Below are 15,788 nucleotides of genomic sequence, written 5' to 3'. Positions count from 1 at the left end.
CTGAGTCCTTGTATGATTGTATGATTGTATGGTGTTAGGTATTTCCAGTCACAGTTGACCAGTTGCAGGCAATATATGGGCCCATTGGGTTCTAGACTGAGGTCGGGTGCAAAGCTACAGCATTCAGGCACCCACCCACCCTAAAAGCTCATGCAAAACATCTTGTTTTCCCACCTGTAGATGCATTTCTGAACATGGGAAACTGCTATCAATTGGACAATGTATCATAGTCTCGTCATTGATCTCGATCTTGCTTTTTCTTTGCAGCGCGTGCTATTATTGCAAGCAGCATAGACTCACTCCCCTTTATGCTTTATAATTTTAGAAATTAAGGGCATCTGATGGCCTTGAGATTATGCGTGCCTGACTCAGTCAGATGCCCATAAAATCTTATCCATGAGATGAGAGGCCGGAGGTTTCATGGCAAATCGATCGATCTTCTGTCGCTAACGGAACTCAGGCGGTAGATCTCCACGGGTAAGCACCCGGGTGGCTCCACTGAAGGTTGGCTTCAGGGCCGTTAGAGGGCAAAGCGGGGTGGCGATAGGTCAAGATTCGAGTGGAAGGACAGCCTAGAATCTAGACCCAGACAAGGTCGGAGTGCGATGGAGGAATCCATCCTTAAGTAATCTTGCCAATATCTAGCTAAATTCTCAAGGGCAGGCTACCTTGGTATTTTAAACCAGTCTTGTTAAACCACACAACCCCCCCAACATCGTCCGACGATCTGTTCCCCCTGCCGAGGCTGCTTGCTTGCTTGCATGGGCTAAGCACGTAGTCGACGTTACAGCTGTCGATCATGACTGGTAACAAGGTTTCGGAATCAACTCGCGAACGGGAGATATTCAAGTGTGTATGACCTTGCACCATTTCTCATCCTCACTCTCGTCGCATCTTCATCCCCTGCCATCAATTGAAGCTCCTCCAACGGACTCATCTAACGAATACCCAGATATGACTCGATCCTTGTCGCCAACTCTGTTCGCAATGATGTTGCAAACCTTATCCCATCGTCTCTATTGCGACCATGCTCGGATCCTGTCATGACAGCTCTGGCCCAGGTGGCTCTCTTGAGACTCGGCGCTTCTCGCGCCATGATCTCGCTGTTTGACTGTCAACACCAGCATATTATTGCTGAAGCTACACCTGCGCTTCGCATATCTGCTCACGCCAATCCTCCTAGCTCTGGTTCTGACAGCCTTTGGCTTTGTGGTACTGCAATACCTCGGAATTATGGTATTTGTGATCGTGTATTGGTATCTCGCGAGTCTGGTGTACCACAGCAACCATCATTGGCTTCGGAGCTCCCGGTTACTGTGGTAAGCAACCTTGCTGAAAATGAAGAGTATCGCGATACCTGGTACTACAAGGCGCGGCCAGAGCATCGGTTCTACGCAGGAGTACCGATAAGAACCCGTCGAGGTATCAACATTGGCGTCTTCTGTATTCTTGACAACGAACCGCGGGAGACACTTGACGAAGCATCACTACAAGTCATGCGAGATGTTTCAGCATCTATCCTGGGACAGATGGAACTGACACGATCTGGAGATGGCAGGCGTCCTGGTGAGCGTATGGTTCGCGGTTTGGGAAGCTATGTGGAGGGGAAGACGACCGTGACAGGTTGGCAGAACAGTTCAACGAATATCTTCAATACCGATGCAAGCACAGAAGAAGGCTCTCTCAACCAGACGCAACAAAAGATCCAGAAACAGAGGGACAGTGTCACTGCTGTTGCCGAAACGGATAACATATCCACGCCGGATATTTTTGTTCTTGAAAGCCCTAGTCAGAACAGGCCGACAAGCCCGTTCCATCCAACTGACAAGCCTCCTAATTCAGTTCCGACTGGAGAAGAATCGCGATCTAATCAGCTGAGGCAGATATTCTCTAAAGCGGCAAATATCCTACGCGAGTCGATTGAAGTTGAGGGGGTCCTGTTTTTGGATGCAGGTGTTGGCTCTTTTGCTGGCAGAATCCGGTCCGGTTCTTTGCGGCGCAATTCAAGGGCTCACGTTCGTTCTTCCTCCTCATCCTCATCTTCCTCCTCTCCAGGTAGAGGTAATATTTCAGTCTCTTCTCCCCGGAATTCCGCAGACTACCGGTCCTCAGGCGCTATGTGCCCTGTTCTTGGATTCTCTACGTCTGTCTCTTCCAGCATAAATGGTGAAGCCCCGTCAGGACGCAGTCGAACTGTACCTGAACGACAGCTCCAGAGGCTACTGCGCCGCTATCCAAAAGGCAAGATCTTTAATTTCGATGGCGACGGAATGACGGGATCGAGTGATCCCACGAGTGAGGACTCGGCTATGGCTGCTTTCCAGGCCCAGAAAGCTCGGAGCATTCAAGAAGAACAAAGGGGCGACAAGCAAAAGCAGCGAAAGGCCAACGACCCGTATTCGCGGAGAAACGAAGGCATGGCCATTCGCGATGTCTTCCCAGGGGCGCGCAGCGTTGCCTTTGTACCTCTATGGGACTCTCACAGAGAGCGATGGTTTTCCGTGTGTTTTGTCTATACAATGACACCAACCCGCATCTTTACAGTCCAGGGGGAACTGAGTTACCTTGCCGCTTTCAGCGCAGTCATCATGGCAGACGTTGCTATGATGGAGAGTTCCATAGTATCCTTGGCGACGACATCTTTACTCAGCTCCCTATCCCATGAACTCCGGTCTCCACTTCACGGCATCGTTCTATGTGCCGAGCTGTTGCGTGATACCGCACTAGATGTATTCCAGGGCGATGTATTGCGCTCCCTTGAGGTCTGCAGTCGTACACTTCTGGACACGATCAATCACTTACTTGATTGGACACGCATCAACAACTTTGTCAAGGCACCCAGTGGACAGTCGCCGAACTCAGGTGTTGCCTTCGTAAGAGGCGCACAGTCTAACTCAAGAAGTAGACCCACGGATGGGATGATGCATATTACTTCGAATCTGGATCTGGATATGTTGGTGGAAGAAGTCGTGGAGTGTATTCATGCGGGCCACACCTACCAACAACAATCACTCGCGCTTGTTCACGATGACAAGCCGAATGAAGAGCTCAACCGTGATCCTCTTACCCGCCTTGATGGTATGGAGGTTGCGGATAGTATTAAGGCTGGAGAAAAGATCAGCAACGGAGCAGGTCCTGACGCAGTCCTTGTGATGTTGGACATTGATCCGGCGGTAGACTGGGCGTTTCATGTTGAGTCAGGGGCAGTGAGGCGCATAATCATGAATCTCTGTGGAAACGCCCTCAAGTACACTACACGGGGTTATGTTAAAGTCTCTGCCTACCAGGACCCTCCTGGGCAAAGCCGGTTAAGGGATCGAGTCGTTCATATCGATATCACCGATACAGGAGCTGGCATCGGTCAAGACTATCTCAACCACCGTCTGTTCGCTCCGTTTGCTCAAGAGAATATTCATTCTTCGGGTGCTGGCCTTGGTCTGAGTCTGGTGAGGAAATTCGTCAGGGCACTTGGAGGCTCTATACATGTTCAAAGCAAGGTGGGCACGGGGACTCGCATTGCGGTAAAACTACCACTAGAAGCTGTCAGTGTCGATTCGACAGAAACAATGTCCGATCGCGAGGAGTTTCAGGCCCAGGCCATTGAGTTGTCAGGTCTCCGCGTCTACATCAACGGCTTCACACCTTTCGGTGGAGGCGGCTCAGAAAGTCAACGTTGGAGTTCTAGGGAATTTGACGAACGCGCTTTGCTGGAAAAGGTCTGCCACAATTGGTTGCGTATGCAAGTCGTCGACTCCCTCCACAACGCCGAGTATCTTCCTGACCTGATACTCTGTGACGAATCTCACCTTGAACTGATAGCAAACCAGCCTCGAGACGAGCTATCGTCCCCTGTTGTCGTGGTGTGTCGCAGTGCCGCTGTCGCTCGATCGCTTGACAGGTCACATAGGTCACAGCGCAGGCTCAATTGGGGATTATTCAGTTTCATATCGCGCCCGTAAGTTGTCTGTTTGTTACTACTTGTTCTTTGCCGCTGACGTTCTTATCTAGTGTGGGACCGAGGAAGCTTGCCAAAGCTTTTGTCCTTTGCTTCAGGCGCTGGATGAAGTTACAAGCAACAGCTGCAGATCGTGCCAGCATCTCAACCAGACTCGACGAGCCACCGACTGTATCGACGGGAGAAACAGATCTTGTCCAACGTGGGTCCGATGACAAGGAACGCGGCTATTTTGATATCGCCCCAACGATGTCTCCTAAGAAGAGAAGGGCGCATTGGGATGACGATGACGCAGAGACTCCGTTGCCATCAGTTCCCGCATTGCAACTACCTCCAACCCCGCAGGATCAACGGTTCCTCCTGGTAGAAGACAATGCTATCAATATGAAGATCTTACAAACATACATGAAGAAGCTGGGTGTGGCGTACGACTCGGCCTCGGATGGGCTCCGAGCTCTGGAGTGTTACAAAGCTCAAGAAGGGTGTTACAAGTGTATTTTGATGGATATTTCCATGCCGGTAATGGATGGGTTTGAGGCTACACGACAAATTCGAGGGTTCGAGAAGGCCTCGGATTTGCCACGAAGGCATATTGTCGCTATATCTGGCCTCGCCTCCAAGGACGCACAGGAGGATGCTTTTTCGAACGGACTGGATCTGTTTCTCTCCAAACCAGTGCAGCTCAAGGAGCTCAGTCGGATTCTCAAGAGTCGAGGGCTGATTTAGACAGGACTGGGATATTGAGGGATACGAACACGAAGCGAACACGATACCATGACTTTTTCTTTGGAATTATTTTCTGTAGATTTTCTTTGGAGGCTCTGGCGTTGGCGCGGTTTTATCCGCTGTATAAAACAATACCCAGGCATGGATTTGCGAGGGAGGGTCTTATTGAGGCATATGTTACTAGACAGGATAGAACGCAGGCGCAAACGGGTTTTTATCTGGGAGGAACTTGCATTGAGAAACAGGAATACGAATTAATATGAACGCGAATGAACAGTCACTGAAAGATTGCGTTTATGATTTTGTGTTTGTTGATGAATCAGGTTGAGCGTAGTATAGGGCTGAGCTCCTCAACTGTCTGAAGCATTGGTTAAAAAACATCCACTTCACTCATCTACACCTGCAACGCATATGCGGGTAAATTGAGCAAGTGCCACCTCAATCACTGTACTCTATGATCGAGCATAAAAGAGAGACAATCATCAACAATTACTTTCTTCCAAATGCGCATCATGCGAATGATTTGCAAATGGCAACTGCTATTCCTGGCGGCGGTGACTGCGACTGCCATGTCTCAAGCCGAGCCATTCCGTTGTGTTATGTATCTCACAGGGTAAGTGCATCTCCTTCGTCGGCAAGCAGGAACTTCAGAATATTCACTGACTGGAATTCTAGGCAACATGATATTGTCCCGTCAAAAAGCGAACTTCAAGATGTCTCGCATGTCATTCTGGCATTCATGCGCTCCGAGACCTTCAATGTTGACGACAAACCTCACGACTATCCGCTATTCACCTCTGTTTCCGATGTCCGCAAAAGGTTCCCTGGCGACACCAAAGTAATGGTAGCTATCGGAGGCTGGGGTGATACTCAAGGTTTCGAGGAAGCGGCCAAGAATGAAACCACGCGGAAGCGGTGGGCGTGCCAGGTTGCGGCCATGGTCACTACGACGGGCGCTGATGGCATCGACATTGACTGGGAATATCCCGGGTAAGGAACATTGCAATCTTGGTCATTACGAGGTACATACTGACGGCCACAGAGGCAACCGTGATGATTACAAGCAGATTCCCAACTCCCAGCGCGAATGGGAAATTAATGCGTTTGTATCGCTCCTCCAGGAACTGCGTGCTGCTATTGGCCCCGACAGACTTCTTTCAGCGGCTGTGCCAGGCAAAGAGGTCGATTTGATGGCCTTTACGCCCACCACCGTGCCAAATATCATGAAAGAAGTCGACTTCCTCAACATCATGGCCTACGACCTGATGAACCGCCGAGATACTGTGACCAAGCATCACAGCGGTGTCTCGGATTCTCGAAACTCAATCCAGCGTTATATCGACCGGGGCGCGTCACCGAGTCAGCTCAATCTTGGGTTCGGATACTATGTCAAATGGTTCATGACCCAAGAATGCTCACAGGGAGAGCTTCTTGGGTGCCCTACTCAATTGCTTGAGGATCCCGAGACCGGAGCTGATATGGGCAAGACAGGCGGCTTTAGCTGGCACGACGATATTCCCCAGGACGTATTTACATCGTTCAAACGTGCGAGAACGGCTGGGAAGTATGATGAAGACGGAAGCTATTTCTACTGGGACGAGAAGGAGTGGCGATGGTGGACGTTTGATACTAAAAAGAGCATTCAGACAAAGTTTAGCCATGTGGTGCCAGAGCTCGGAGTTGGGGGAGTTTTTGCTTGGGGCATTGGAGAAGATGCGCCCTCATTTGAACATTTCAAAGTCACGGCTGAGGAAGTTCGCAAGATCCGGAAGGGTCGTGCAGTTGAGCACGACTACATGGAAGATGGGGACAAGGACGAGTTGTAATGCGGCGTGCATACAAAAGCGCGAGCAAGTGCTTGGCTACCTGGGTAGTAGTGAGATGCCATGACAGCAGGGCTTACCCATGTATGCACATGCATGAATTGCCGACTTTCAATTGAACGGTTCGCCAACTTTATTCATCCACCTTCCAAAGATGCTCGATATCTCTCGACCAGGTTTATGCGTGGGTGGCTATGGATGGCAGGGGTTCAATTAAGCTAGGTTTCGGCAAATCACAAGGTCCATACTAAACACGCCTCTAGCTGAACGGTTCAGTGTAACGCTGCTAAGCTTATCCTTAGCTTCCCCCTCCAACGAACGCCCACGTCTCCTCCACACGTGCTTGTCAAAGATGCCCATCTCGTACGGACTTTGCCTACTGCTAGCTCCGGGGACCTTGTGCTCTTTGCAGAAGCTGGCCTGCAAGTGCTGTGATCTGCGATGTGATTGCTCAATTCGTCTCTTCTAGGCCGATAACCAACACCGAAGGTTCAACAAAAACCACATCCTGTAGGGGTGTTCTGTGTGAATGGGCTTGTTCCTGGGGATCTTGCGACGTCATCTCGGTGCATTGCCCAGATAGGTCTATCGGGCTGGGGATCAATGTGCAGTTCTCTCGTCCATAAAGCCTGGTGATCGCCCAGGTCGCATCGAGAGGTTCTGGTGTTTGGTCAAGCCTCAGTCAGTCTCGATCAAGGCCTCAATTGCTGGTTCTCGCCAAGCCTTGTCGGTGTCTCTCGTTCCATTGAACCTGCTTGCTCCTCTGTCAATCAATTGACTTGTCCTGTTCACCATGCGTTTCTCTACTCCTCTCGTTGCTGGCCTGGCGGTCGTCAGCCCTGCCGTGGCCGCTCCCAGTCCCAGCTATGGCGATAAGGAGTTGTTCAAGACTGTCAAGCCAATCAAGCAGATTGAGCTCGGCCCTCGACCCTACTACCTCGTCAACGACATGGACGAGGGTTCGCTGAAGAAGAAGCTTCAGTCGTGCTCAGAGAAGCCTCAGAAGCCTTCCCAGTGGTCGATTGCCCACCGTGGTGGCGGTACACTTCAGTTCCCTGAGCACTCTCTCGAGTCGAACTTGGCTGGTGCTCGAATGGGCGCCGGTATCCTCGAGTGCGATGTTGCTTTCACCAAGGATCGCCAGCTCGTGTGCCGACACTCTCAATGCGATCTCCACTACACGACCAACATCGTCACGATCCCCGAGCTCAACGAGAAGTGCACCCAGCCGTTCAAGCCCGCCAAGGATGGCAAGCCTGCTTCTGCCAAGTGCTGCACCAGCGACATTACCCTCAAGGAGTTCAAGACTCTCTGCGCCAAAATGGAGGGCTTCAATGCCACTGCCACCAACGCCGCCGACTTCCTCCACGGTACTCCTCCATGGCGAACCGATCTGTACGCTACTTGCGGTACAGTTCTGAGCAACAAGGAGCACATTCAGCTCACCAAGCGCCTTGGTCTGAAGCATACTCCTGAGCTCAAGACACCTGAGGTCAAGATGCCCTTTGACGGTGACTATACTCAGAAGAAGTACGCTCAGCAGCTCATCGACGAGCACAAGCAGGCTGGTGTCAAGCCCAGCGATGTGTATCTCCAAAGCTTCCTGTATGACGACATTCTGTACTGGCTCAAGGCCGAGCCTGAGTACGCTCGTCAGGCCATGTATCTCGACGAGACGGGCGACACACCCGAGACCTTTGAGAAGGCCGTTGCCAATCTCACCCGCTACAAGGAGGACGGCGTTCGATATATCGCACCCCCTCTGCCTTATCTCGTCACGCCTGGTAAGAACGGAAAGATTGTCCCCAGCGCGTATGCGAAGAAGGCGAATGAGCTCGGTCTCAAGATCATCACCTGGACTCTGGAGCGATCTGGTCCTCTGAAGAACGGCGCCGACGGCAACTATTACTATACTACCATTGCGAAGCTGATCAACAATGATGGTGATGTGTTTAACTTGTTGGATGTTTTCCGGGAGATTGGCGTCGTTGGTGTCTTTTCGGATTGGAGCTCGACTGTTACTTATTATGCCAACTGCTTCGGTCTTAAGCTCTAAGGATAGAATTAGAGAAGTAGAAGCTAAGCTCTGATAAATAAAAACGTTTCTGTTGAGTTTATTGGTGATGTGAACAAGGTGTGGCGTACGGTTCAGTTGAAGTATTGACGTTTAACGATGATGAAGGTTGAAACCGATGCAACGACTGATCAGTATCGGCTTCGTCTCACTGGCATCAAACATCGTCAAGGATCTGGACCTTCCATCTCTTATATCAGGATTCAGCATCCGTCAGAAATATCGAACAGTGAATGTTGCCTGATTGGGTGATGTTTCGATATGGCAATTCTCTGCGACCCTAAACCTTCAGGGTAACTCCCCCCTGCCAATGAGATGTTGCACTACTCGAATGCAAGTGATGAAGAGAAACTGAACGCACTGTTGGGTTTTACTCTTTGTTCTCATTGGTTCTTGATATTTCTAAGATTGCAAGTGACCAATTCTTCGGAATATCGCCCCCGTAAGCTAAATGCTGTCTCCATGTAGTAGCTAGCCCATCATTGTCCCCAATGAACTATCTGGGGGCCTCCCCCGGATTTTTGTCCTTTACCCCAGGTTTTGAATGATGCTATAATCCAGTTGCATTGAAATGTGACTTGCCACTTGTGAATCCATATCCACCTCTTGTCTTGGTGGCATTGCATCTCTATCACGACACACGTTGGTCTCAGTGGTGAGAGTCTGTCTGTCGTCTGGGATGCATCTCTCGGTGATACACAGCAGGGAAGATGGGCTGGTATATAGCCCCAAAGCAGTTCTAGTTATTGTATATCACTTGAGCTATGAGCTTGAATAACGCTGACCATCTCAGGCGACCTCTACTCTTGCTCTATACAATGCATGCGAGCTTCTCGCCTTGATCTTTACCACCTTCAAACGCCATCATGGTCTTTACTTCTGGAGTCTTCTATCAACCACCTTGGGCGTGTTTCCGTATGCGCTGGGATGGCTGCTTGGATACCTTGACATCCTGGGCACTGACGCGAGTAAGGCCATCGCGTCCCTCGGCTGGATTGTACTCGTTACTGGCCAGTCAGTGGTGTTGTATTCACGACTTCACTTGGTACTGAATAACTTGAGAATACAGCGCGCTGTGCTATGGATGATTGTGATCAACGGCGTGATATGGCACACGACGCAGACAGCTCTGCTATTCACTATTGGGCCGAGCGTCGATGGCAGCGATCCCACGGGCATATTCATCGCCATCGAGAAAACTCAAATGACTTTCTTTTGCGCCCAAGAGTTTATGATCTCGGGACTGTACCTCTGGGGCACCATCGACATCCTGAAGACATCACTAGGCAACAAGCAAAAGACGATGTGGTATCTCCTGATCATCAACCTCCTCATCGTAGCCATGGACATAGCTCTCCTCATCATCATGTACAAGGACCACTATACGATCGAACAAGGCGTCAAACTCGTCATCTACTCCGTCAAACTCAAGCTCGAGTTCGCTGTCCTTGGAAAACTAGTCGACGTCGCGCAGAGTCGCGGAGGATCGAGTATTTCCGAAACACATCCAGCGCGATCCATCGCTCGGGAACATGGAAGAAGCGACAACCTCCCTGAAATAGTACACCTTGAGAACACGGTTGCACGGAGGATGGCCGATGATGAGGAGAGCATGCGCCATCTTTATGACGATGCGATCAAGCAGATATACAAAGGCTGAGGGCGTGACTAGCCAATCGCATCTTGAACTTGGGTGTCTTGCAGGGCGAGCGAGATTTGTCAGGAGAGAGCATGTTTGCATAAGCATCGGGATACTTTAGCTGAGACGATGCTAAGCAGTGATTGTAAGAAGCTAGGCTGGGTATGTCCCCGCAGAATGTTCAGCCTTGAAGTGATCCATGCGTAGATTGTTAGCGAGTTCAGCTGTGAAGTGATGTATGGAGAGATGCTGTGGGACAGTTGATCACATAGTGAATAGGAAGTGTAATTCACAATCACTCATGTGATGTGAAAGATCTAGTTACACAAACTGCCAGATCAAAGATATCAGATCTCATATCACAGCCATCTTAATATTCTCCGGCCGCGCGACGCGATGCAATCCTTGTCGCTGATCTCCCACAGTGGATCATCACCAACTCTTCAACAATGCTTCTAGCTTCTGCAACACAACCCAGATCACAAGATGGTCTGTCCTCAAGTTTACCGCCGTACTCCATAATGACCCCAAAAAGGCGGTCTCGCCGGATGAAGCCTGTTGTTTCGAAGGATTTGGTCGGGGGCGTTTGTTGGATTGTGCTGGTTAGAGTATCATGTTATAGAAGGGAAGAAGGTCGCATGTTGGAATCTTCACATGTTGTTTCTCTTCATTCTTGGTATCGTTCTTCTTTTGTTTTGGATTTATTAATCTTCTGCGTCTGGTGCGCGCTTATTCATAATTGTATTGATATCCTATTGTCGATTTGAAATCGAGGTATACAATAGGGTTGTAATATTTTCTCTACCCCTTATTACTGTCTCGAAACTCGATCTATTCTCGGCACTCATTGACCGCCAAGACCAACCGTATCTATCCACTCTCTCGAACATCTTTTAAACATCCAACGAGTTCATCGGTCACAGTAGCGAGCGTGTTGGCAACTCGCAGGCCATCGAGGCCGCCATGTCCGCATTCCCTATCGTAGACGGCGTGACAGTCGCTATCCCACCACCAGAGGATTATGTGGTCAACTTTGATCATCCCCTACAACGACACGCCATAGAGTCATATGTGATCTCGGGCATAGGCACAGCACTCGCTTTTCTTTTCTTTCTCCAGTATTTATATGTCAAACTCTGGGTTTCACGTAAACCGGATGGGGAGACGGGTAAGACCCTTGCGCCGATCTGGATCAAGTTGTCATCTGCTAAGAATAGGAAGCCTGCCTAATAATTGCGTGGATCTTTTCCATAGCAGTTCAGGTCGTCTCTCTCAGTAAGTTTTCCACTAGAAACTTGGTAGAAGGGATAGTTGTTGACAGAAAGCAGGTTCGTTCATTCTCGGGGTTACAGGAGTACATGCTTGGGAACTCCCTCTCGAAAAGTTCAATGAAGGAAATCACGTATGATCCCTAGTAAACCTTGGCGGACATATTGCTAACCACACCCAAGCTCACCTTCATATCTCCCATCCTATACGCAGTATGCACTGCCTGCTCCAAGATGGCGCTGGCGCTATTCTATCGAGGGCTTTCACCGCAGCGGTGGTGGAAATGGAGCGTGTACAGCGTCTTTTTTCTCGTTGCTGGTTATAACCTAGCCATCTTACTTGTGGTTCTTTTCAGGTGTACACCATTCAAGAAGAGTTGGGATCTCACGATACTCGAAGGCTCATGCGTAGATCGAGGAGCGGTGTATGTCTGCACAGCGGCCCTAGGCATTCTTTCAGATCTCATCCTTCTTATCATGCCATTGCCGATGATTTTGCAGCTGCAGATGCCACGACGCCAAAAGGTTGGTCTTGTGGTGTTGTTTGTCATTGGTTCTGCGTAGGTGATTCTCAGTTGAGATAGCTGGCACTTGCTAACTGATGAGACAGAACACTTGTAACGTCTGTGGTTCGACTAGTACTACTAGTTCCGATAGTTGATGCAAACGACTACACCTGGGTTTTCTCCAGTGCAGTGGTTTGGATGTGAGTACTACTCGACCCTAGTATAGCAGTGACTAACAAGGCCAGCTTTGTCGAGGCCAATCTTCTGATAATATGCGCGTCGCTGACGACACTTCGTCGTTTCTTCATCCATGTCGCACCCAAATTTATTGGCGAACGCGGGTCGTCAGTTCAATACTCCACAACCAGTAAAGGAACACGACAACATCCATTCCAGACGATAGGGAGCATTAGAAACAAACCCCGCAAGGATAGACTCGATGTTCAGATTGAGGATCCCGGATTCGACCTCAAGACAATCGTGCAGGCGCAGCCCGTGACGACCGAAGTGACGGCGTATGAGACAGACGAACAGCCAGAACAGATGATACGGCACTTGCGGAGACAAGAGTCATTGAATAAGTTTGGCGAGGCTCGGACTCAGACTCAATTGTGGGATCCCCGTAGCAGCAGCGATGATGAGGAGCGGGCGATTGTTCAGACGACAACGGTGACAGTTGTATACGGGCCAAGGACTGAATGAGACTGAGACTGGGGCGCTTAATATTTATTAGCATGTTCCAGGTATACAATTCCTTTGTCTTGTCTCGTCTGTGGCCTGGTGACGGTTAATGCATTCGTCGAGACGTGAGATGGTGTTGGCCAATCGTATTCTGAGGAGCGTAAAAAGTGCTTTTTTCTGTCTGATCTGTCAGATGAAGTGAAACAGATCTCTGCCAAGACTGAAACACGTCTGTCTGCTCTCAATTGCCGGGCCAAGTTAGAGTTGACCCAATTCTACAGGGATGTTAAGTTTATGTCACATTGACTCAACAACTGCAGCCGCCGACAAAGACACAGAGAAAAGAGAAGAGAGACGTCTTGGTCTTGGTCCACGGGTTTCAGCTGCCGAGCCAAGGCAGTGCATCCATCAGCCAAGCACTGAAGCGCCTATAACTCCCGGGGGGGACCGACAGAGACAAGAGACAAAAAAGTCGTGCGCGTCACAAACTCTTGTCGTCGCTGTCAGAACATGATGAGATGATGCTCTATAACATTCATTGCATTGCAGTACATTTTCGCCCAGAAACAGCTAAGGAATGTGAATGTCTCGTATTCGGAATCTTGACTGATTGAGCCTTGAGCTGAGCCTTGTTCAGCCACTAAATGACATCACGCGCCCTGTAAAGTGTGTGTACGTACCGAAAGAAATGGGAACCCAGCATTAAAACGTCAGATGTTTGGGTCTTAGCAACCACGTCATTCGTGACAATGACAGGGAAGACAAGGGAAAAAGCTACATGAGCCACTCAAACGTCGTCGTCAATGCAGATCTTGTTCTTTCTGTCTGCCCTTGATTGGTCTGGGCTGCCTCTTTGCGGAGGGAGGGAAAGCTTCGCGCTTGGCTGTAGGTGTAGGTGACTGCCGAATACGCCATGATTCACTGACGTAGAGGTTCTTAGCTATTAAGTTAACGCTGCCAGCGGCTGAAGTGAAGTCAACTGAACTGGGGCTGGCCTCGTTCTTGGCTTGGCCTGTTGGGTTTGGGTTGGCTAAAGTGTCTCGTCTTGTCTTGCCTTGAATGGATGGGCCCATCCATGACTGACACTGTCCGTCATTGACTGAACCCGAACCTGCCGCCCGTAGATTTAAATAAATGCTATATCCCCCTGCTAGACCCCTCCTCTTGCTGGCGATCATATCCATCTCTCTTCTTCACTCACCTTCCTCAGTAACTGAACTGAACTGAACTACTCAGCAGCAGATCATCATCTATCTACACCTTCAATCCGATACATCATCTAGCCTTCATACGACATCAACATCGTATTCATCATGGCCATGGGCATCATCACCATCATTCACGCCGTTCTGGCAGTCTTCCTCATCATCGAGTTGGGTCTCACCGCATACCGTAAGTGCCGAACCTCTCTCTCTACTCTTTAATGAGCTACCTCATCTAACATTTCCACAGTCGTCGATGCAACTAGTACTTGGTGGAGTGACTCTCCTGCTTCGGTGTCATTCCTGCTCTTCTGCGTCGTCTGGTCCATCCTAATCCTCCTCTATCTCGCTCTGACGCCTCTCTTCGCTCCCCGCATGTACCACAGCATGGTCGCTCTCGGTGTTCTCGCCCTCACCACGCTCTTCTGGTTCGCCGGCGCTACTGCTCTCGCTGCTCACATCGGTGTTCCCAAGTGCCACGGCATAACAATCTGTCAATGCGCTCAAGCCGCCGTTGCTTTCGGTTACTTCATCTGGGCCATCTTCACCGGCTTGACCATCATGGAGGGTCTTGCTTTCATGCGATCGCGCGGCCACTCTGCTCACGCCGATACCAAGCCCGGTCACCACTCTGGTGTCTAAACGATTTGAGGATGTAATGAGTTGACGGAATGGACAACGTAACCTTGGAAATGGAGCGGCGGTAGTTGGATTCGTCTTTTTTTCACCTGTTTTCTTATGCGACACGGCCGCAAGATACCCTTCAGGAACTGACTGGCTCGTCAGAAGCGCCCGATTATATGATTAACTTTTTGTATTATTCATGGTGTATTAGTGCGTTATGGTTGAGAAAGGAAAACTATCATTGATTGCCTATTCTGTTCTCTCATTGTTCATGTCCGTGATTAAACGTCTCCATCGACTGGCAATTAGAGATAAACTTGATCTACATGTGCATCCGACGCTTATTCCCATCCCAGCCCAGGCCGGGAGTCACCGGCTATAGCTGCCGAGCTTAAGGTAATTCCTCCACTTTACGTCATTTCACTTGGCTGCACGAAGCCACCAGAAGTTGGTGGTGTCCATGTTTATGAAGGGTGGATATTCACAGCATGATCTCATAATCCGACCTTGGACGTCCATTACATCCTCGAAGAGATTTATAGTAGGTAGTAATCATGCTTATATGCAATGGGCAATTGCGACATTGCATCATCATCACCAATATTGACGACTTTCATATCGAACAAGGGCCGCGGTCGTGTGTAGGGTAAACGTTGATGGTTGATTCGCTTCGCATGACAGCTGGCTTCAAATTAATCAATCAATCAATAATGACAGCTCAATGTTGAGCCTTGTCTCTTCGATAGCTATTGACATCGGATAAATGTTGCCGTGAACGCAGGTTCGGGTTTGTAGGGTCAATGTTGTTGATTAGACAGCTTTACTTTACTGGGCTCTGGCTCTCATATCAATGACAAGTAATCTTAACAAACTGATACAATCAACGCCATGATCCTTTTGGCGCAGCCGGAATATCCTTACCTCGGCTTTGCTTCCCTTTCGGATCAAGTGTTTTCTATCATTCAATATCTCTACTCATTTACATCCGGTTTAGTGCACCCTTATCCGTCCTTCCATCCCATCTGATAAGGGCCTTGTCAACGCGGGGGGGATGTGGGTTATAGTGACCCGAGAACCGAGACCCTGGGCGATTTGTCTGACCCATTACAAACCGCACTCAATAACAACCCTTCTAGCCTCGACCACGGCTCGTTATCAAAGATATCTTCGCCTTTCCACGTGAAAACAAAAGCAATAAGATTTGATCGTCCGCTCATCATGGGGCCCCGAGCGACGGCTCCCGCATGAGCGATGTCACTCTCTTCAGGACGCGTTATTCCCCTTGTAGCA

The 15,788-nt window shown here is 49.6% G+C and overlaps 6 protein-coding genes across 6 annotated transcripts; all 6 read left to right on the top strand.

The window, feature by feature from the left end:
- Nucleotides 1-799: 799 nt before the first annotated feature.
- FTJAE_11791 (nik-1 (Os-1p)) lies at nt 800-4,681 on the top strand (the record flags this gene model as incomplete). The annotated part of the gene is made up of 3 exons (XM_037344771.1): nt 800-849; nt 953-3,955; nt 4,009-4,681. The coding sequence occupies 3 exons, from the start codon at nt 800-802 to the stop codon at nt 4,679-4,681; spliced, it is 3,726 nt and encodes a 1,241-aa protein (XP_037201137.1).
- A 569-nt stretch (nt 4,682-5,250) lies between these two features.
- On the top strand, nt 5,251-6,507 carry FTJAE_11790 (extracellular chitinase; the record flags this gene model as incomplete). The annotated part of the gene is made up of 3 exons (XM_037344770.1): nt 5,251-5,294; nt 5,357-5,671; nt 5,724-6,507. The coding sequence occupies 3 exons, from the start codon at nt 5,251-5,253 to the stop codon at nt 6,505-6,507; spliced, it is 1,143 nt and encodes a 380-aa protein (XP_037201136.1).
- A 790-nt stretch (nt 6,508-7,297) lies between these two features.
- On the top strand, nt 7,298-8,560 carry FTJAE_11789 (glycerophosphoryl diester phosphodiesterase; the record flags this gene model as incomplete). The annotated part of the gene is made up of 1 exon (XM_037344768.1): nt 7,298-8,560. One exon carries the CDS (start codon nt 7,298-7,300, stop codon nt 8,558-8,560), a length of 1,263 nt encoding a protein of 420 aa, XP_037201135.1.
- Nucleotides 8,561-9,444: 884 nt separating this feature from the next.
- On the top strand, nt 9,445-10,238 carry FTJAE_11788 (uncharacterized protein; the record flags this gene model as incomplete). The annotated part of the gene is made up of 2 exons (XM_037344767.1): nt 9,445-9,546; nt 9,648-10,238. 2 exons carry the CDS (start codon nt 9,445-9,447, stop codon nt 10,236-10,238), a joined length of 693 nt encoding a protein of 230 aa, XP_037201134.1.
- Nucleotides 10,239-11,180: 942 nt separating this feature from the next.
- Nucleotides 11,181-12,693, top strand: FTJAE_11787 (integral membrane protein PTH11; the record flags this gene model as incomplete). The annotated part of the gene is made up of 6 exons (XM_037344766.1): nt 11,181-11,385; nt 11,475-11,492; nt 11,546-11,619; nt 11,669-12,045; nt 12,096-12,191; nt 12,237-12,693. The coding sequence occupies 6 exons, from the start codon at nt 11,181-11,183 to the stop codon at nt 12,691-12,693; spliced, it is 1,227 nt and encodes a 408-aa protein (XP_037201133.1).
- A 1,292-nt stretch (nt 12,694-13,985) lies between these two features.
- Nucleotides 13,986-14,516, top strand: FTJAE_11786 (uncharacterized protein; the record flags this gene model as incomplete). The annotated part of the gene is made up of 2 exons (XM_037344765.1): nt 13,986-14,064; nt 14,125-14,516. The coding sequence occupies 2 exons, from the start codon at nt 13,986-13,988 to the stop codon at nt 14,514-14,516; spliced, it is 471 nt and encodes a 156-aa protein (XP_037201132.1).
- Nucleotides 14,517-15,788: the final 1,272 nt, after the last annotated feature.

Source organism: Fusarium tjaetaba (assembly GCF_013396195.1).
Source record: "Fusarium tjaetaba strain NRRL 66243 chromosome Unknown NRRL66243_c0000301, whole genome shotgun sequence".
NCBI lineage: Eukaryota > Fungi > Ascomycota > Sordariomycetes > Hypocreales > Nectriaceae > Fusarium > Fusarium tjaetaba.
This window is presented reverse-complemented; position numbering and strand designations above follow the sequence as displayed.